The sequence below is a fragment of the Phaseolus vulgaris genome, chromosome 2 (genome assembly GCF_051622355.1).
Source record: "Phaseolus vulgaris cultivar YP4 chromosome 2, ASM5162235v1, whole genome shotgun sequence".
Taxonomy (NCBI): Eukaryota; Viridiplantae; Streptophyta; class Magnoliopsida; order Fabales; family Fabaceae; genus Phaseolus; species Phaseolus vulgaris.
In genome coordinates, this window is record NC_143499.1 from 47,002,799 (window position 1) to 47,026,014 (window position 23,216).

Genomic DNA, 23,216 nt, shown 5'->3' on the forward strand with positions numbered 1-23,216 from the left:
TATACCTCACGGTTACTCGGCCTGACATAGCATTTTCAGTTCGGACCCTAAGTCAATATATACAGGATCCACGGAAACCTGCCGCAATTCGAGTCCTAAAGTACATCAAAGGATCACCAGGACAAGGATTGCTATTGCTATCCGAAAACAATCTGACATTGACAGCTTATTGCGACTCATACTGGGGAGGTTGTCAGACAACTCGGATATCAATGTCTGGATATTGCATTTTTCTTGGTTCCTCTATTATCTCATGGAAGTCAAAAAAACAGACAAATGGTCAATACTTGTTTGGAGATAGTTTGGTTGCGATATGTGTTGCAAGATTTAAATGTGCCATGTAACTTGCCAGCTCAACTTTTCTGTGACAATCAAGCGGCATTACATATAGCAGCAAACCCAGTATTTCATGAACGCACAAAACACATTGAGATAGACTGCCACATTGTGCGAGAAAAATTACAAGTTGGGATAATTAGTCTTTCATATGTACCGACACAGTATCAGCTCGCACATATTTTTACGAAGGCATTGGGCAAAGAACGATTTTTGACGCTACGACACAAGTTGGGTTGTTGATCTTCACCTACCAACTTGAGGGGAGTATTAAGAAAATAATAATTATAAAATTATATGCAATATTTGACGAGATATTGTACCCAATTATATGCAATTAATTTAATAATTATAGAATCTCATAATTAGTATCCTACTTAATTAGATTGTAATGTGGGAGAGAAACTCCCTATATATTTTTCTATGATCTAATATACACATAAGAGAATAAAAAACATCTTTTCTTCTTACCATTTTTTATCATTTTCTTATAACTTATTTAAAGGGATATATACTTTTTTTTTCCTCTTAAAATATGTCATATTTTAATTCATTTTAAAATATATTTCTTAATAACATTGAATAACTACTAAAGTTATTCCAATCTCTTCAACTTTTTATATCATATACACCTAATTTTTAATCTTTCATCATTCAAGTTTTACTTAAAATGACTGTTTCAATCTTCAAAGATCACATATTAAATAATAAATATTTAAAAGTAGTCACCAATCATGATGAGAATAACCGTAGTTAGATTATTTTGATATAAGAGAGGCTAAAAGTAATTTCAGCATTTATTATTATCTAGGAAGGAAAAATGTACTGTGTAATTAAATTTTTAATTAAAATTGTAAAGCAATACTTTCTTCTTAATTACAGATTCTACTTTCTTTCCACGTTTTATTTCAAAATTTTGTACCTATAAAAAAACAAAAACAAAAACAAATTGTTTTTATTTTATTAAAAACCTTTGAAAACAGAAATAGAAAGAACATTATTTTCAGAAACTAAGAGTGGTAAGAAACCGCCGGAGCACACAGGAGCATTATTCACATATCCGTGGTTTGTTAAAAATACCAATTGCCGCCTTAGAAAAACGTTGCCTTTTCCATTACCAAGAAAACAACATTTCTCGCGAACAAGAACTAGGGTTTTACTTTCACATTCACTTTTCCCTAAAGCCCTAATTGAAAACCGAAGATGGAAGAAAGCGGAGCGAAACCGGTGTGTGCAGAGGAAGCTCTCTCTCTTCTCAATTGCGTCACTCAATCTCCCTACGATGAAAGCAAATGCCTTCGCCTTTTGCATTCCTTGCGCGACTGCGTCCTCGCCAAGGTACTCTTTCTCAATCAAATAGCTAACTGTTTAACTAATGAATCCAATTTCCTCTAATCGTTCTTTTATATCCATTCTTTCCATGATATCTGAACGAATTATTGATTATGGACATGGAAGTAAATTGTACTCGTTTGGCATGTAGACGAGACTTTTTCAAGGATTTGCTGAATTTGTGTTTTTTAATCATTCCTTTTTTTTATTTCTTCCTTTCTCGTTTGATTTTTAATTCTTCTTCTTTGATAAACCTTGTAATTGTCAATTTGCGGGTTTTATTTTTTCATTAGTGGAAAAATTAAGAGTTAATGTTTGTTTGGTACACATACATAACCAATCATGGATGTGATGAAATATCAACAAATGATTTTCTTAATAATAACTGAAACTACTTATTTTACTCTTCCATTAGAATGTGGAGTAAGTTCTTATTACATTTTTATTGGAGTTGCACTTGATGAGAATATGTATTCTGTGGATTCAGCATAATTACTCTCTTCGGAGTTGTCTCTTTATGGCACTGCTTTTATGTTCCAAACTCGATTGCTGGTTATATTTGAATTTATGTCTGCAGACGTTTAAATATAATTCTGCTTTTTAAATGGTTTTTGTTTTCTGCCTCCACAGAAAGTGAAGAACTTTTCCCTAGCTGGACAAGAAAAACAGAAAACGGAACCCAGTAGCAAGAAGGCTTGATTATACATTGGTATCATCATATCATTGCTTCACATGTGTTTTCTAATTCATATATTCATGTACCAGAAGCCATTTAGTTTCAAATTTGAATTTCAAATATCCACAAATAATTTTGAGTTAGACAGTTTTTTGGTTTCAAGTGTAAGTTGAATGGGAGGTGAAGTAAGTTGCTTGCATTGCATCTCTCATCATCGGATGTTCTGCAAGTTTTTCCCAAACTGACCACCTTAATCGTAATTGTGGCCCGGGGTTAATATAGCTAAACACTGAACCCTTTTGCAAGATGGGATGGAATGTATGTGTTTCTAGTTTAACTGCGAATACAAATATAGCATTTTAATGGATGGGTTTTCTGGCTTTATAAGAGAACTGTGATCCTTATATGAAAAGAAAAATATTTTGTATTTGATTGATGATGTGTTTCTGGTTGATTGTTTTTAGTCATTTTTTATTTCCAGAATTACAGAATTGTAAATCCATTGCTGATTATTGTTATTAATCAATTCTCATTAAGCTAAAAGCAAGATAGCCATTATATTACCAAGAGAAAAGCATTGACAAGAATAGCCAAGTCTGAAACCTGGTACCGACCACAACCACTAGGCACTAAATGGCCCAACAGGAATAAACAAAACACCTACTCTTCTAATCCACACCAGTATTACATTTCCCACTTCTTTCCTTACAACTTACAAACTTGTTAATCATAACGAACACAACACAGCTTTCTGCTCCTAATTCAGAAGTTGGAGGAAATTTGGGCCGAGTGGATGATGTATGTGAGTACCAGAGCCAGCAACATCAACGTATATGCTATCCCTTGATCAAGAGACGACCCTGAATTACATAAAGAATCATTAGATTAAACTTACATTTTAGTATATTATAATAGATATGGTCAATTAATTCAGAAATTAAAAACAAAACAATTCAAATCCTATGCACTGTTGTTCTTCATTAGAATGTGTTCTGACATAATTTTTAAATGTAACAACAGCATAAATTTCGATAACAGATTAGAAAATATAGCAAGTTACATTGTCGCTGATATTTTTCAGTCATCATATTTTTCATGGTGAATACAATAATTCTTTGTTTCAATGTTTGAAATAGCTTGACAAACAGATTGCTAAAAGCATTTTGAACAAAAAATATATAATTTAGCTGTCATAATAGTATTAAGATGGAGGAGGATTTAGGATGTGGTAGAAGGAAACTAGTGGAGATCTGGAAATGAAAGACAGGAAAAGCTAATAATAAATAAGAAAAGCACCGTCGCTGGTAGGGGCGAGTGCAGGGGCTGCAGTTTGAGCCTGAACAGCAGCAGGCATGGAAAGAGCAAGAATGAGAACGGCAACCATGGCCACAACTCCCATCGAATTCTTGCTAACACCTGCCATCTCCAGATTACAGTTGCTTCTCTTTCTCTCTCTCTCCACTATTTGGTGCGGAAGAGAGAGAAAAGAAAAGAAAAGAAGGAGGAAGGTGAGAGAGCAAGAGGAAGAGGGTGAGATATGCGTTGGGTTAAGGTAATGTGGAATGTGTGGGAAGAGGGTGTTGCGTTTAAAAAGGTGGTTAGAGTTGGTTTGTGGGGGAGAGACAAAACAGGAAAAAACCACTCTCTTGTGGGCCGTATGTTTCGGAAACCACCCATCTTATGTTTGCCGATTCCAATCTCTCATTCTGTGCCAAAATACTATTATTATTTTAACCTTCTTATTTCTTACGAATGCCAAACGAATCAAACTTTCTGTTAACTTTTACAAAAATTACATACCTACAACAATTTCAAGGATCATAGGATGATTCATCTCAATACCACACCATGACAAGTATCCATACAAGTTGAAACTTACACAAAAGAAAAATATTTACCATTTCTCTGCATTAAGTGATCACTTTACATAGGCCTTTGAAGAAACATTCAAACATGTCATGCTCTGATATCAATGCCTTGACATTCTAAAATATCACATGACGCTTAATTATTGTATTGAAAATTGAAAAATGATAGTTTTATATGGAGTATCTTTGATGTGATAGGTTTAAAAATAAAAATTAAATGATATGAAAAAAATATTAAAATAATAATATTGAAAGTTATAACGTGTTATATAAAAAATTGGAGTTTTAGTAATAAAAAATTGGAGTTTTAGTAATAGAAACTCTAAGTTATAACATTTAGATTTTATGGATCCAATTATGTTACTAACTTTACATAGTACTTGAGTTATCTTATGAGAGCATCTTTATGGAAGGAGTGTCATTGAAATAGGCTTACATAATTTAAAAATTTATTAATTTTTTTTCCTAAAATACATGAAAACCAATACTTTTTAATTTTACTTTAAATACATATATATGTAATTTAGATACTAAACTAGTGAAAACTGAAAATAAATTTTAAAAGGCAGCCGTAAAATATATTTACTTAGATTTATATCCATCTCGTAATAAATTTTAGGTGTTAGCCTCAAAACTTTACCAAATGCAAAATTACAAAATTAAAGAAACCAAATGTCATTATCTATATCATTTAACTGCTTTTATCTATAACATTATATTATTAAAAAACTTCACAATATTTTTAACTCTTTTTAGTGTCTAGATAATCTTACCCTCGATTATCATAAAAAGAGTCAATACACAAGCATATAGACGCTCATGTTTTCACTAGTTAATAATAATAATAATATAAGTATTATTTAATTTATTCTATTTTTTTAAACTCAAAATGTATATTTATAAAGTATTAAATTATTAAATCCTTTAAATATTAATATAATCTATTTTAAAAAATTATAATGAAAATATTTTGAAATTATACATTTTAGCAAATAAATAAATAAAAACTTGGAACTCAACCTAATCTAACATAATTAATAAAAAAAAGGATTAGACTACATAAATTCTAGTAAAAATATATGGAACAACACGACCCAAGCTTCATTTTGTTGGATTAAGTGATGAATTTGGCCGCAATAGATCCAAACAGTCTTACATCCCTAACAAAATACCGAGGGAAATTGAAGGATGTTTTTCCTTTGAAAACTGTCAGTGTTGCTAAAGCTGTTTTTAAGCTACAGACATTTCATGACATGAGTGCAATTAGTAGTTCAAACATACACTTCACACTTTTGACATTTCATGAGATACTGAGTTTAAGCTTGAACCTAAAAGTTGGTAGAAACTCCTGCCATGTCCACTCTGAACTGTTAATCTTATACACAATGAATCTGCATCCTGTTTTTAGATTGATCCTCCTTGAGTCTTTTTGTATAACAAGCCTTTTCCACAAATGCCAGACTGAAATCTTGGTTAAAGCCCAACCTTCAAATTAAAACATCTGCCTAATATTGTGACTGCTTCTCTTCATAATTATGCCTGAACTACGAGAAATCGTGATGTCAAAAGAATTTTAGATGAACTACGAGAAAGTTGATGGGATTGACTTGAGTGACCGGGTTGAAACACTAAAACTATATGTAGAACTGTACAGACAGTAAGGGTGCCCTTATCAAGGGCAAGTTTCCCCTCAAATCATCTGTAGAACTTTTATAGATCCACTTGTATTGGCTGCAATAAGCATGTCCGATTTCCCTCTCCAGCAGACACTTGAAACAAATTGACCATTGTTATCATCAATCTCTTTACCAGAAAGAGGATCAATGGACCCAAACTTGTGTGAAATGACTGGCATGGGAAAAGATTTATAGTAGGCAAAGACCTGCAAGATCATACATAGGTATCACTGCAAAATTTGTGCATATACAAGTTACGGAATAGGATGTGTGTACTCTCATTTCAGAGAGATTAGTGAATGTTGAATAGTTGATATACAACTTAAATGATTAAAAATCCTAAATGGATAATAATAGTATAACTTTTTTTTGTATTAGGCAACTTAAAAGGCTGTATTACAAATTTATAATGAAAAATAATACATACCTCATTTGTTTCTGAACCACATGTTATATATCCATCAGCAACTGATAAACCCACAAAATTCTGTAATAGCAAGAGATGTACTTAACTCAGTCGTTCTGACGTGAATCCATAGGAGTAGTTAACAAAATAATATTTTGGAAGGTAAATTTGAATATTGTAAATTTGTTTTTAACTACTCAGTCACATCATCGCAATGCTTCATCTAACACCCTAAAAAAGTGATTTTCTTTTTCTAAATCAAATTTTGGAGGGGCGTGACAAACAGACCCTTGGCCACGGAGATAATTTACAATCAGTGCTACAAAATATAAAATCAAACCTTCTCATTAGTATGTCCTGTCAGAGTTAAGCTGCAAGCACTAGTTGATCGACCCACAGGAGAGGTTTTGTTGAGATCCCAGATCTTCAAGGTGTTATCGGTTGATGCAGAAACTAGTGTTTCAGCGTCCAAGAATTTGACAAAACTTACAGATTTACGATGGCCACCCAACACACACCAAGGGGTTCTAAGAAAGCGAAGATCATAGCAATAAACCGAATTATCCGCGGATCCAAAGGCCAGCATATGGGATGAATGAGCAGAGAACTGAACACAACAGACATTAGCAACATTCCTTATTGTGCCTAAACTGTTTTTCTGCAAAATAATTTTACATTTTATTAGCTCCGGATCAATTGTAGGGAGAAATTATCAAGTTATTTGTTGCTGTGGCTTTAACTAAGTTCAGATTCATAAATGCCATAACAACTTGAAATAAAACAACAATCAATACTGACCCCAGTTTCCCTAATTACCGTTTTTCAGTCAAGCAAATTCTCACACTTTAAGCAGATTTGACTTTACCTGTGTATGCCGGTTAAAGAGATTATGCGTACCTCATTGATGCTCCACAGTTTCAAAGAACAGTCATCACTCCCACTGGCAAATTTAGTAGGGCATACCAGAGAGAAGTCAACAGACCAGGCCCTCTTTTCATGTTCGGTGAATCGTGAAAACCCTTGACCTGTATTGGCATCCCATAGCTGAAAATGCATCCATTTAGGCAATGCAATTAGTAGTGCTGAAAATAAGAACATATCACTCATCAAGAAATGGTAACATTTTTCATACTGCATGAAAAAAAATCCAACTTTTGTTTTATTCTGATGGGGGAGGAAGTATTGATGTCATTCTAGTTTATCAGACAAACTTTGCGTAATAGGACCTGCACTCTAAGATACTACATTAAAGAAGTTAAAAAGCAATTCATCTTTGAATTAAAATAAAGCCAGCCATTGGACATGATCATTTTTAAAACTTGAGGTCAATAAGTAATCTTACAGGCCAATTTAATAATCATCTAATACTTGGATGCCAATCCAGAGAAAATTATATTTTTGTTCTCCACTCACCCCTTTAGGGTTAGTTCGACATATCTTAAAAATGGGAATGGAAAATTAAATGATGAATTTTCCATACAATTTTTTCACTTAAATTTCATCCACAAGGTTTGGGTCCCATCTTTAAAGGTATCATTACATGTTGGTTCGAGACTGCATATGCCAAAATGTAAGTCATGGATACAGCAAAGAATGTACGCCAATGATGTTAGCAAAAATTCAAACTGTATCAAATCTAATGAGCAAGCCGAACAAACCTGAACTACACCATCATAGTCTGTGGAGGCAAGATAGTTCTGGACGTAGCTATTCCAGCAAACACAACTGAGCCTTGATCTGTTTACCATCTCAACTACAGGATAATGGATGTCGACAGAGTTATTGAAAATTGCATCGAACTGGAAAATTTTTATTTTCTTTGATATCCCAGCAGCAGCAAAGTACTCTCCATCTCTATCAAAACTCAGAGAACATATTACATTTACAGGATTTTTAAAGTCAGCAGTTCTTAGTATGCCCCGCACTTCAAAATCGTGATAACGCGCATACTTGCACAAACCGTCAAAGAAAGCTCCTAAAGTATCTGTATGCTTTTCCACGTCTTTTTGAGCTACACATAAATTGTCAGAATTTCTCAGTACATCTTTATCTGGGCGGGTTGCTGTTTCTGTTCCAGGAAGCTTAATTGTAGATCTCGTAGAAAAGTAAGCATTTTCAAGTAGGCACATATTTTTCATCAGTCTCAGTTCATTTGCTTTAGAAAATGTGTATACTGGTGGTAATATTTCTGCACTTTTAGATTCTTTGAGAAGAGATACATTCTCTATTCGACAAGATGAGTTGTTCTCCAAGCTAGTGGGAGACAAGGATAGTCTCAAATCATGTCTCCTCTCCACCTCTTCTATATCTGATTCCATGCATCTGATTTCTTCAGCCAATTTGTGGGCATCCACGTGTTTCTGCTCTTTCACTGAGATAAGGAAATGCAATAGCAATTCTGATTCAGCATCATATTGGTTAAGACTTGATAATAATTCCTCACAGTTCACGTCTCGTGTTCCATTTATCACTTCAGATTGTAAGATCTCCCTGTTACGCAAAATTAGTTATTACTTCAGGATATCATAGTTGTCTTTGGTAGATATAGAACTTAAAGAAAATGGAACCTCCTTACGAAACCCATAAATTGATCTAGAACAAGATCAGAAAAGAAGACCTCTCAGAAAATTGAGCCCAAGGTAAACCTTCTATTAGTCCTCCATTCTCTCTCCGCTTAGTCTATCCCGTTAAATAGCATGTTTTACAAATGTAACACTTGCCAACATTTGTATGCTAGCTATGAATTTAAATTTGGGATTTCCTTGATTTGCTTTAGTATTTATGACTGTACCCAAATGTCTTACTGAAAATAACACACATGTCTCTATTATATCTTTGACATACAATATTCATAAACCTTTTATCTACATCACCTACTACTTGCATGCGTTCAGGATCTTCTTATCTGCCTCTCCACTCTCAGGCTTCCCAACAGACCAATTCATTTCTTCCCCTTCCCTCCTTAACTGCCTGTTCTTTTGGCAAGACCTCTGAATTCTGATAACTATGATACACAAGATTTCAGATAACTTAATACACAAGATTTCAGCCTTACCTTATTGTTGGACGTGATGATGGTTCAGGATGCAGCATCCAATGGCAAAATCCAGCTTCCTTAGGATACTCTGATAGGAAAGCTGAAGGAAGAATCCTACCACGAAGAGCAGACATTGCAGCAGTATGTGCTCTTTCTGAATCAAAATGATTAAATAACTGAAAGAAAGACCGAAAATATAATCAGTCCTTAACTTTGTGTGAACTCCTGTTGCACTGTTTCAGTAAAAATTGACTAAGAATTAGTATTTAATAAAAAAAAAGGCCTGTCAAAACTATTTACGGATTAAATTTATTACAAGAAGTAATTGATTGCAAAGGTTTGAGGTAAACACCGGCACTATCATTTTCATCAATCCAGAATGAGATAGCAATGCTCAAAGCAGACAACAATATACAAACAAAAATCAATTAATGATAACCAGGCAAATGCGACAAATATATAGGTCGGGATGATTTGATAAATAGTAAGCAAGAAATAATCATGGTCTTCAAGACAACCATTAACAGAATGAAAAGAAAAATATGGCTTAAGATGTCATTAAATGATGTTCCTTTGGGTGTACATCGTGCCATCTTTGTTTTCTGGACCTGATGAAAGTACGAAGATCGTGTTTTTTTCATTATGACATCAACTGATCAAAAAGTAAAAAAAAAACTAATTCATCCAATAATTTTGGGATCAAATGACTGTCCTAAAGTAACTAGGAAAACTAATACAATAAATCAGCTGATAATCAGGACTAATAATAAGGAAATAATTATAAACAACAACAATAAAATGTACACAGTAAATTTTACGGCATAACTTCTTCTAAAGAGGCAGTAACATCCTATCTAGCTAAGATTCAGCGTCCAGTTCAAATCATAATAAAAGATTATAAAGATAACTGATGCAAACGAGAGGGCAAGACTAATGTATGACTGAGAAATGGACAGTATAAATAAGGAATAAAAAGGCATCAAAATAAAGACCTCGTATTTCAGTTGCTTGAAGTGCAAACAAGCAGCATTAGCACGAAGTTAGCACAAAACAAACAGTAAATTACAGGTCGATTGTCTCATTATTCATTTAATGTTAATGAATTCAAATATATTTACAGGTGGCACTGAACAAGCATAAGTAATCTCTTCAGTAAGTTATTTAAGCTAGAATTGTATCTAGGTTCTTATAAAGGGTATAGAGTACCAATGTCAAGTAGCAACAATGTTTGCAAGCAAAACTTCCAAAGAAGGAAGATATACCCCCCACCTGCCCCCCAAATACAGACAAAACATGTTTCCTACGTGTACTTTGAGAAACCCGTCAATTTTAAGAAGTGAAGAATATAACAGAGAAAGTGAACATTGAATTAACTTAATAAAGAGGGCATCCACCATGTAGACTATGCACCTCAAAAAAAAGGACTCCCAGACAGTAGATATTTGATAATATTGTGCAACCACCCTCAGGACTTGTATACCATTCTTCTTCCAATCTTTCATTTAGAGATGTCGATTGCAATTGACCTGCATTAGATGTGTGAGGTATGCGAGACATTCTCTGAATATTATGATTAAAAAATTGGATATCTTCCTTGTATTCATTGCAATAATCTTGTGATGCCACTGCATTGACTTTAATATCAATGAATTTCTGTTTCTTCATCCGCAAATTAAGAGAGGGAGATTTTACCTTCTCCCACAGTCTTTTTCTATTAAGAGAATTCTCTAGCTGAAGAACTTCAGAATTCGCAACACAGTCTAATTTCTGTTTCTGAGTTGGCAACCCAAGGTACATAACATGGTTGGATGGTAGCAATTTAATATAAGAAGGGTACAGATTCTGCATTGCAACTCCCTCAGAGTGAGAACCACCAACCAAGTCTACAATTTTTCTAAATATACTTAAATGCTCTGTTTTGCTTCCTTTGTGGTGCCTAGATTTCAACCATTCTCTCAAAGTCACACCATCAGTGTCAGACCCACCAAATCCTGGCACTGTAGCATTATAAGGAGACTCTGCAATCTTTAAACCGGAGCTCAGAAATGCATTAGAATCCATCTGAATATCAATGCCAGACGTCATCAGGCTCTGATCTCTGGGCTCGACATATAAACCATTAGAGGATGGACCTTTACATACAATACCCTTTCCCTTCAATGTACTTCTACGAAAATACTCTGCAAATCCTGATTTGTGTACAGTTTTTGTTTGCATTCCTTCGCGAGCATCACCTTCATCCTCTTTTTGTTCAGCTGTATGCTCATCAGCGGACAAGTGCTGCACGACATTGCCATGATCATAATTGACTGATTTTCTAGCTAATATCTCTCGGGAAGACATGGACCCAAAATCCTCCCAAGCACTAGATGTAGCTTGAACACTCTTTCTAGCTATAACACAGTCCCTTCCCGCACGCGAATCAGCAAACGGCTGATAAATATGCCGCCATGGACTGCGGTTATTATGCAAAGACCCTGGATTGTTCAAAGTACCGATATCTAGGGTAGAACCATTGCAACTTTTCACCATTAATTCTTCAACCATGACACCACCACCATCAGAAAATAGACCTGGATGCAAGTGTTCCCTTGCTTCAACCACATTCTTATCTTGTGAAATTTCATCATATTCTTGGGGCTTTAATATTTCGGGGAGTTCAGGGTTCAGTGAGTAGCCAGCATCTTTGTTTTGATGTTGCACTTGCACACCCTCACCAATCTCCAATTCTTCGTCCATGCTGTCAAAAATTATCACTCCACACGCCCCTCACCACGTGACATGAAATTATCTTTCGGACCGATTCAAGTTCTGCCAAAGGTACTTAAATAATTAGCAATTGCAGACACACCGTTACACAAACATGCTTCTCGAATGCTTCCTAAACGAAAATGCCAGTAACAAAATCAAAGAACACACACGAGATATGTCAACTAATCAAAATTCAATAACAATTCGAGCAATTCACTAACCCGAGGGAGGGAAAGAACGAAACGGAAGCAGGAGAAGCGGAACCCGAAAAGCTCATTGCAGAATCAGAAATACTTGTTTGGGAAGAAATGCGATTTTCTGAGCCGGTTATGAAACTACGGAAACCAAACGCTGAAAAGGGTTTTTATTATTGTGAGTGGGTTTTTCTTCCACCGCTCACCTGATAATAAAGGCTTTGTTTGGCCCTTCAGAAGTTGGTAGAATTAGAAGACGTTACGCTCAAATTTAAGGCTTCTTTCTTTCGTACAAATCGTCGTGATTCACATGATGCTCCATTCCAAGTCAACTTTTGCTTCTTACCCCCCCAAACACGTTTTAAACCGAACTTTCAGCTTCTTAAGTTTGTTAACTTTATAACAGTTACCTCTAAAATTACCCAGCATAATTTTTAATTGAGTTTTAAACCAATTTACTATGACCATTTATGAAAATTAAACTATTTATATTGTAATAAAAATAAGTAAATAACCCACACAAAAACCGTCTTTTCTGCTTACCTTTTCTTTCTTTTATTTACCAAATTAATTTCTTCCCTTAAGATATAATAATATTATCTGATCGAAACACGTCATTTTAACACTTTTGTCCAAATATAACGGTGAGGGACACGAAAAGTTTAAGGGTATAAAGAATTATTCGAAAATAAAACAAATAGTTAAATTATGTGTTTATATTAAAAATATAATTTGATTTTTTTAAGGCAATTTGAATTGTTTTATATTAAGAACTGGCAGTGAATGATCCACGTTGATGTGTTATGGAACAGTGCACATGCAAAATTGGAGGGCACAATTATCGTTTCACGTCCACTAATTCCTGATATTTGCTTCTTTATTTCCTATTTTGGTCAAAACAAAATTATTCGTACTTGATCGTTGTTTACTCTTTGTCTGTGGTTCTCACACTGCCACGTCCCAATTGGGCCCCATTAAACCTGCTATGCGCCGCAGTTGATTTTTTTTTCTTTTTTATGCAATCTCATAAAACAAAATATTTCAAATCCATTAACTAATATTTTGTTTCGTTTAAACTATACAATCTTTTAACAAAATTGTAAATATGCTTTCAAAAAAAATTAATTTTTCATTGAGTTATTTATTAAAATTAAAACTAAAAAATATGGATGACCGAAACATGATAGGCAACAAAATGTTTCAGTTTTTAAGGCATTAATTAACCCACCATCTCGTGGTTGTGTATAAAAAAGAAAAATATTTCATTTCTAAAGTAGATAATTAATTATTATAATTTTTTATTTGATAAATAATACACTTTGTGCATTTTAAAAAGTTTCTAATTCATCTGCTTCAAAGTTTTTCAACTTCTTCCCCTTTAAATTTCATTTGTGGTTCTTTTAAATTAATGAATTTATTAATATAAACCCTTAAAAATAGTTTAATTCAACGCTTGGAACTCAATTCGAATCTCACATAATTAGAAATAAATAAAAATATTTTTATAATATATAAATAACTACAAACTTCACTTATAAATAAGACTTAAAACTTAAAATTTATTTATTAAAATGATATCAAAATAATCTAAAATATATCATAATAAAAGAAGTATTATAATCAAAACTTAAAAAATAAGAGATAATATAAATAATTTACCGTGATTAGCTATAATAATGTTTAAACCTATAAATAAATAGAAAGAAAAAAAAGTACTACAAATGTTTCATAATAATGTTTTGAGTAGTAGTGGAATGATTCCTTCTCTTTCACCGCAATTTCTTCTCTCCTCCCACCTTAGTGGCTTTGTGAATTATAAAGCATCATTTTGTAAAAACAAATAGTACAAGAAGAAATCATGAAAGAAGCATAAAAACATTACTCTCCATCAAAAAGATAACAACCTACTCAAATGTCTTCATTTAAAAATCACTTCTCACAGACAAACTAGGTAATTAAACACTAATGTCGTTTGATGTTTTTTTCTCTCGTATTCATTCAGATTCATCCGAACTTGCCCGTAACACGATAATTAAACACTATTGTCTACATTTTAGTTGACGTAATTTACTATTACAAATCAATAAAATATAAAAGCTACAGAATACTAATATGTTATCAATAAAAAAAATTAAGAAAAATGTCAATAAAATATTTGAAAGCAATTGTGTTCGGTATATTTGAAAGTAACTTAATATGAAAGTGAATTAACATTTTGTAAATAGGCCATTTTTTTTATGCATTTCACTGAAAACATTAACTTCTTAGCTAGTGTCTTTGGAACAAAAATTAACAATTTTTCTTTAAATTAGTGGAAGAAAAAAACTTAAAAATGTTTAAAACAATTGCAGTACTCATTTTTCTTTCTGAATTTTCTCTTTCTTCCACGTTCCTCCCTCTTACCTCCTTTCAAAGGTACCAATAAGACAATTTCGTATTGCACCTTTTTTTAGATCTTGTTAATCATGCGTGAAACATTCAAGGGATTTTGAATCGTAATAATTTGAATCCTTAAAGGGCATTTTATTCCAAACAAAACCCAATATTACTTTATCACCCTCACTAGACAACACAATAACACCTGCTTATTCATTTCGACTCATCAAAGAAATGCCAAAAGTATTCCTTCATATTTCTTCTTTTTCTGTTCTTCCTTATACTCTTTTACTTTTTATCTCTGCTTTTCTCTTAACCAATTCCATCTCTGCATGTCAACTTCAAATCCCAGGTATTTTCTCAAATCTCTATCGCGCATAAACATAAATCTTATTAGATCTGTTCTTGTTCATTTCCTTCATTCACATTTGTTCAACAAAATGTGTCCTTTGATTTGTGGCACAATCTTTCCCTCAGAATGATTCTGTTTCTCATTTTAACATAAATCTGATTATATCACATAAATTACGAAGGGATTCGAACGATTATTGGAATTTGTCATACATGGATCCATGATAAACACATTTTTGGTTTCAAAAGGTGTTAGCGTATTCCATCTCCACAACTTGACCTGCTAGTGATATAATATATGTTTTTGTGGCATTTATATTGAAGAATAACAACATATGTTAATCACCTAAAAAAATCCAAATAATGTTTTAGCTAGCATAATTTAGATAACTATAACTTAAGTTTTTTTTTTTCAATAACTCGTATCTATTGATTTATTTTCTATTGACAAGTACATCTGTGTTCTAGATAAGAGTAGTAGCGATCTCAAACCTAAAATATTCACTGAAATCAAGAATATGATAACTCTTAACTAGTGTGTAATTTTTCTTTTTTTCTTGTGTATTTCTTGATATATACTAAAATCTCCAACCTATCTCCTTTGTTATTGACCTAATTCAATAATAAATTATGTTTCCTGTTTAAGATTGATCAACCTGAATCTCTTGATTTACCTAATACGATATTAATGTTCTTAAACATGAATATCGACGGTTACACATCAGACTCGATTCATAAGGCTATAATATGTTATATTTTTTTTTCAATGACTAATTTTGGGCTTATACCATTATTGTCATGTTTTATTTCTATCAAATTTGTGTTATCTCTGTTATTCTCATATATAAGAAAATAAATCATTTGACAAATATATAAGAAAATAAATCGTTTGACATATCTCTGTTCTTACATATCTTTGTTCTTGATAATTTTATAAAGTAAAAGTAATTAAAATTTATTTACGTTTGAGAATAAGAAGAGTGTGGGTTTTTTTATAAGTAGAAGTAGTAGTTGTTATCACGATAATCAGTTGCTCACTTGTGATATGCATACACAATTTCAAATTGTTATATCTATCTTCATTTTTTTTATTTCAGGGTTCCTAGTGATTTGTGAAGGCAAAGAAAAGTTCCTTTGATAGCCATTTATTTGAAGATATAATTTTGCTCATGGTTCCATAGAAAAGATGGCAAATCGTCACTCAAGAAAATCAATCAAGCTTTTTGGACGTCTAATCGGTGCTGAAAATGTTGAGGACCTCCAAAGAACCAAATCAGGTTTGCACATACTCGTTATGAAAATTGGAATAACATTAGAAAATATCGAATCATCCTCATTAGAAAATAAACAAAACAATTTCTTACAAAAACTTAGTTTTATATCTACCAACAAGATTGTTACTAATATTGTTGCACCCTATAGCACCAAAACTTTTAAAATATGAGTGATGAAAAAACATAACCATTAGTGAAAAGAGATATATAAAAACATAACCATTAGTAGTTCTTATAGGATTTTAGCTCAAGTTCACATTTATGGAAGATTAAATACAAGTAGTGACATAAAGTTAATTATTGTATGAGAATTAGTTTTCCTTTTTGAATATTAGATTTTTAATATGCAGAATAATATAGAAGAGATGTTTGCTATTATAACATAAAGAATAAATTATTATTATTATTACAATAAATTAGAAGATGAAAAAGTATTTCAATGATACAATATAAAAATAACTTGTTTTTAATGTTGTTATAAATCAAGAAACGAAGAGGTAGTAGTTGTAACATGTTTTTAAAGGTTATATAATTGATTCAATAAAATTATCAAATAGATTGCAAGTTATATATATTTTTTATTATTCGTAGTATCAAAGTTCTCATTAGATTTAAGAGAAGAAAGTGCAATACAAAATTGAGTGATGAAATGATTTCAACTCAAAATATCTTATTTTTTATCATTTTTATTATGATCATTAGAGTGATTTAGTGGAAGTCTTCTCGTGTGAAGGGTTTATCAAACTTGATTGAACTAGTTTCAAGGGATCTATCAAGAAGATGTTGTATCGATTAATGGAGAGATGCAACAATTGGAAAATACTAAAACAAATGATAATGAGACCAAATATTCTTTATTTTGGGTCATTAACATATCAATTTTTAAACAATTATTGGATTACATATAAGATTGTTTAGGATTCCCTAAAAGGAAAATTTGGGGACACTAATCATATGAAAAAGTCACTTCTTAATTCTTTGATAAAAGAATTCAAGGTACTTGAAATAAAAAAATTTGAAACCATTACTACATATTTTACTAGATAAAGGGTATTGACCAACAAAAAGAAGAACAATGGAAAGGGTATATATGACTTGAAGGTGGTGGAGAAATTTCTTTAAACATTGACAAAGAGATTAACCTATGTTATAGTTTCGATTGAGGAGTTAAAGGACACAAAAGAAACTTTTTATTGAAGACCTTCAAAGTTCTTTGGTGCTTTATAAACAAAATTTTAAAAGAAGTAGTAGAGAGTCTAAGCAAGCACTTAAGGTGGAAAATAATAGAGAAAGGGGAAGAACATAGTGGGGTCAAGGATGGAAATAAGGGAGACAATCTTTCTCAAAGGTCACTATGGAGTGTTTTAAGTGTCACAGTTTAAGAAATTTCCAATATGAATGTTCTAAATGGAACAAAGAGTCAAATTACATAAAATTGGGTGAAGAAGAAGAGCTTCTTTTGATGGATTTGGTAGAAGAAAATAAAATCAAAAGGAATGATGCATGGTTCTTGGACTCAAGATGTTCTAATTATATTCATGGAGACAAAGAAATGTTCTCTAATGTGGTAAAAGAACATAATCATTATGTTAAGTATGGAAATAAATCTCGAATGTTTGTAGTTGAAAAAGATAATGTAAGATTGGTGATTAATGATACTACTTTTCTTATTTAAGATGTATATCATGTGCTTGAGCTTCAAAACAACTTGTTGGGTATGGAGGTAGTCGTAGGGAAAAGGTCTTATCATTCTCATAAAAAATGGGATTTGCAATATATATCATCCAAACAAAGGATTGATTGCACATAGGAAGATGAGTATCAATCTTATATTTATTCTTCTTAATGGAAGACCTAACATCAATGTCCTTATTGAAGAATGTTTACGTGTTTCGTCGTATCTATCATACATTTGGCATCAAAGGTATGGACACATAAGCTACAAGAAATTGAAGACACAACAAACAATGAAAATGGTGAGCGGACTACCTAAACTAGAAATGTCAAATGTTTATTGTGAGAATTGTTTTTTCGGTGAGCAACACTATATCTTATTCCTAATAAGAGTGAATGACGTGCTAGTTAGATATTGGAACTCGTACATGCAAACATTTACAGACCAATGGAGCTTATAACACATAGTGAAAAGAAGCATCTCTTGTGCTCTTTTAATGATTACAATTGTAAAGGTTCAATCTATTTTCTTTTTGAAACTCCGAATTAATGGAGTATTTCAAAACTTATAAGCTAAATGTATTATTAATTATTCTTTTCAAATATAACATTCAAAATTTGAAATTTTATCACCTCTAAAATAAAAAAAGTTACTCAAATTCTTAGATCTAATATGATAACGAGACTTGTTAAAAGTAAGTTAAGAAGAAAAAAAATAGTAAATTATCATATATCAAAATTGATGTGATAGAAAGAAAAGGAGAAAAACATTTGAAAAAATTAAAGTAAAAAATTGTATAAATAGAACTACTATAAAATCTTTTTGTTTAATTGTGTTTGTAGTTTAATGTTAACATATTTGAATTTCTTAATTGAAATATATATTTGTTTCTCTCTTCTTCTTCTTTTTTTTGCAGATATTGAGAATAATATTTCTGAGATATTGAAATTTGTTAAGAATGAAGGTCGTATAGAAGATGGAAACCTCAAACATTCTACAAACTGGACAGAATTTATGGGGTTGATAGAGAACTTATACAAGAATCATCAATCAATGTATGCATTATATGATAATATTACCGAAGAGTTTGAGAAATCTGTTTCTCGCAAAAGAAACAAAAAAAACTTAGTGTCCTCTGACTCTGAATCTGAATACTTTTCCTCAGAAGAAGTAGATGGTAATAGAAGAAGGTCAGGGAAAGAAGCATATTATGTATCTGATTTTAACACCCCTAGGGAGGAATTTGATAGAGGTGATGGTACAAACGAGGTTACTCATGCTGAAGCAACAAAGTTTGAGGAACAATTAACTTTGCTAATGAAAGAGGTTGAGAGTTTGGACAAGCAGAAAAGGGATCTTGAATTGGAGGTTGAAAAGCAAACACATGAAGCTAAACATCTAACCTCGAAGAGCATTGAGTTGAATGATGAAATATTAAAACTTGAGTTGTTGAAAGAGGAAAATGGTAAGATGTTTGATTTGCAGGCTCAATTCAATAACAATGAGAATGAAGAAAAACCCAATATTACAGATTTGATGACAAAGATTAGTGAGTTGGAACAGGAGACCAAGTCCTTGCAGACACAGAAAAACGAAATGGAAGAAAAAATAAAGTGTGACCAAAATGAAGCATCAAGTCAAAGAGAAAATTTGATGGATCAACTTAACGTGGTGCAACAGAGGTTGGATTTCATAGAAAGTTTAAACAAAGAACTTGAAACCAAGATGGAAAACCAAAGGGAACAAATTTCTCAAGATTTTTTTGAGATAAACAATCTAAAGGACGATTTAACTAATATGAGATTGGTTGAGAAACATATGGAACAAGAGAAGAAAAGGTTTCTTTATAGGCTAAAGGATTTAGAACTAAATTTGGAAAGTCAAATGAGCCAGAAAAATGAATTAGAAGAAAAGTTACGAGAGAAGAGTTATGAGATTAAAGAACTTACAGAAGAAAATAAGGTTTTTAAAGAAAGGAACCATGAACTGAGAACAACAATGACACAAAAGGGGGAAGAGATCTCTAATTTTGTGAGAGAACATGAAAACCATAAAAATGGAGCTTCCATGGAAGTTATGTCTTTAAAAGCAACACTTAACAAAATGAGACTTGAGTTGGACACTATGCACGAACAAAAAAACAAGTTGGAGCAACAGAATGAACGAAGCCAAAATGAATATGTTGAAGGCCTAACAAAGATGGAAAATTTGAATGCCAAGTTAACAACCCAAATAGGTGATCAAGAGAAAACAATTGAACAACTTAGTGAGGAGAACAAACAAGCTAAAATTGTGTTCAGTAAATTGAAGTCTGTTCAGATAATTGTGGAAAGGAAAATTAATGAATTGGCAGAAGAGTTTCGAAGAAAAATGGAAGATAATATCAAGTTGTTGCATCAGAGGATCCATGTTGCAGAACAACTAAACAACGAAAATAAGTACAGTTGCAAGATAACAAAACAAAGGTACGAGGAAGAGAACAAAAGTATGGGAAAGAAAATTGCTAGTTATAAAGAGAAATCAACTACATGTATTCCAAATGGGTTTGAATTTATTGCAGTAAATGGATTAGATTTGGCTATTGAAAATGTGAAAGATTATGCAAGTCGTGTGACTAAGATGATGTGTGAGGTTCAATTTGTGAAGGATTGGATGAGGGAAAAGAATGAGGAGGTGAAAGACCTTAGAGACAATGTGGATTACCTGAAGGAGTTGTTGAATAAAAAGGAGGAAGAAGAATTATTATTAAGGGAAAATTTGTGGAAATTGGAGGCAGAGGTGAGCAAGGAAGGAGGGGATAAATTGAACCTAAGGAAAGAAGTGAGCCAACTTGAGAAGAAAGTGGGAAAATTGGAAAAGAGTGTGACAAAGAAAGATGAAGAGCTACTTAACCTTGGAGAGAAAAAACGAGAAGCAATAAGACAACTTTGTTTTATGATTGAGTTTCATAGAAATCGTTGTAACTATCTAAGAGATATGACCACAAAAAAATAGGATCAATAACATGACATGAACTTATATTGTATATGGTGTATGGAACACATTGATCATTCACATTAATAAACAAATTAACATGAGTTGCATATTGAATTTTATAACTTTTCTTGTTTCATACAAATTTAACTATAAATTGATAACATAAAATTATATCTATAATTTGTAATAATTTTTTATTCAAGAACAATTACAGATTATATAATTGTTTAGTAGACAGTGGTTTTTTTTTCTTCTTAATATGCATCATTAAAAATAATAGGATAAGTAAGAGAAAATGTTATGATTTTGTTTGTTCGATAAAATTATCAAAAGAACTTGAACATAGAAAAATGGATAATTTTATTAATTTTTTATAGATAAGAAATGAAATAAGAAATATGAGGATAAAATTCACTAATCTAAAAGAAAAACAAAGCAGAAGAATATTTATTTAGATGAACAAAAACTAGAGTATTATATTTAGCGAGGAAGTAAAAATAAATGTATGCATCGGTTTAAAAAACTATATATATTAATGTAAAAAATAATTTTAATTAATTATTTGTTTATATGTCATAAAACAAAACAATTTCTCTATTTGTAGCTTTCATACCAATTAAAGAAAAAATGTTTTTAGCTTTGTATAATTTCATTTTTTTTATAATTTATAGTTTTAAAATTTTAGAAATAAACCATACACCATGCTCTCAAATGCATCAAGTATTTCAAAATAAAAACAATTAAGCCAGCATTCACAAACAAAGAAATATATTAATAAGAATACCTATTTAGATTGAATTTCATTTCTTAACAATGTTGCAACCTTTAAATTACACATACATATATAAACTCAATCATCCAACTTCTAAATTATATATTTCATTTCAAAATAATTAATGATTAATCCATTGATAACAAAATTAAAATCATTATATTGTTAAGTATTGATAATGTGAGATATTCAACAAAAAGATAAGAGACTTTGAGGATTTATTGACTTGGAGAAACAAGAAAGGATATATTCAAAGTTCTAAAGACACTTCTTTTCTTTATAAGTTCACTCCCTAATTATTTGGTTTTAATACTCTCTTTATACTCGACCCATAAGAAAAATCCAACAACTGTTTACTATTACACCACCATTCAAAACACGTGCGCAACATTAAACATCTTATTAAATAAATTATAGTTTAACATAATTCAAACAAATTTAATTAACACTTATAACTTAACTCAAACACATTGCAAAAAAAAATACGTCCTTATATAAAATGTCTAAAATATTTCCGTAAATGTTACTTAATACATTATTAATGCTATACAATAACACATAATTCTGTAATTATAATTCTTATGTCCTAAAAGTGAGGTATAATTTTATAGTTTATTTGACGAACTGAATAACATTGTATTTTATCATAATACCTCATGAAGTGAATTATATTTCTTTTTTTAATTGCCAATTTTACATTTTGATATAATATAATTGTGTAACCAATTATACACTTAATTTAGTTAATATAAAGAGAACAATTATTTATTATCAGAAAAATATGTAATAACGCATAAATATACACTGCAAAAAGAAAACTGAAAAATATCATAAGAACAAACTAGAAATTATATTCAAAATAAAAAACTAAATATTTTTTATTTTGAATAAAAGATAAATCTGAAACGATTATTACAAGAGCGAGGAATCGTATTGACAGAAATTAGTACTAAAATGATTTTTAGAAACTTGATTGTTTTAAATAAAAGAGAAAGAAGATAAAAAGTTTTTTTTTTTTTTTAAAAAGACAATTTTTTTATCTCCTATTTATTTTAATATTTTAAATTTTTTTTCTCATTTTTTCCTACTAAAATAAAAAGTGAGTTAAGCATTCCATTACCAATATGGCATTTATATGATCAAATTAAAGATAAAATTGGGTACATTATTGAGGAGGCAGAAAGAAGAAACAAAGAAATGAAGGAACATGCAAAGAGACACCAAACGGTGAAATACATTATACAAAATATTTAAAAAATAATAAATAAAATTATAAAAGCTTACAATAATGTGACGTGTGACTTGTAATTGCAGGCATGTGGAGGAAACGGCCACAAACACAAACATGAAATTGAAAGAACGAAGCGTGGCATCGTATCGTGCTCCTTTCTGGCATTTCAGTATTCAATCACAGTTTTTTTTTCTAATTTAATTATCTCTTTTTTTCTTTCTTTTCTAAATTATGATGTTTTTGTCAGTTCCTAGCAAAGGAAGGTTTATTTTTGAGAGGCAAGAA

The 23,216-nt window shown here is 31.4% G+C and overlaps 3 protein-coding genes across 7 annotated transcripts; 1 reads left to right on the forward strand and 2 right to left on the reverse strand.

The window, feature by feature from the left end:
- Nucleotides 1-2,876: 2,876 nt before the first annotated feature.
- On the reverse strand, nt 2,877-3,988 carry LOC137812709 (arabinogalactan protein 41). Its single transcript, XM_068614878.2, has 2 exons — nt 3,641-3,988; nt 2,877-3,204 (listed from the first exon to the last, which is right to left on the reverse strand). Exons 1-2 carry the CDS (start codon nt 3,765-3,767, stop codon nt 3,107-3,109), a joined length of 225 nt encoding a protein of 74 aa, XP_068470979.2. The 5' UTR covers nt 3,768-3,988; the 3' UTR covers nt 2,877-3,106.
- Nucleotides 3,989-5,290: 1,302 nt separating this feature from the next.
- LOC137812710 (protein SPA1-RELATED 2) lies at nt 5,291-12,628 on the reverse strand. Of its 5 annotated transcripts, none has more exons than XM_090299124.1 (8): nt 12,304-12,628; nt 10,742-12,212; nt 9,350-9,507; nt 7,953-8,784; nt 7,192-7,338; nt 6,635-6,952; nt 6,316-6,375; nt 5,291-6,094 (listed from the first exon to the last, which is right to left on the reverse strand). In XM_090299124.1, exons 2-8 carry the CDS (start codon nt 12,068-12,070, stop codon nt 5,903-5,905), a joined length of 3,036 nt encoding a protein of 1,011 aa, XP_090155250.1. In that variant the 5' UTR covers nt 12,071-12,212; nt 12,304-12,628; the 3' UTR covers nt 5,291-5,902. The 5 variants fall into 5 exon arrangements, with proteins under 5 accessions (XP_090155250.1, XP_068470980.2, XP_090155253.1 ...); XM_068614879.2 differs by having other exon boundaries at nt 10,742-12,142; nt 12,304-12,606; XM_090299127.1 differs by lacking the exon at nt 12,304-12,628 and having other exon boundaries at nt 9,350-9,564; nt 10,742-10,875.
- Nucleotides 12,629-16,189: 3,561 nt separating this feature from the next.
- Nucleotides 16,190-20,946, forward strand: LOC137809816 (uncharacterized). Its single transcript, XM_090299438.1, has 2 exons — nt 16,190-16,280; nt 18,869-20,946. The coding sequence occupies exons 1-2, from the start codon at nt 16,190-16,192 to the stop codon at nt 20,944-20,946; spliced, it is 2,169 nt and encodes a 722-aa protein (XP_090155564.1).
- Nucleotides 20,947-23,216: the final 2,270 nt, after the last annotated feature.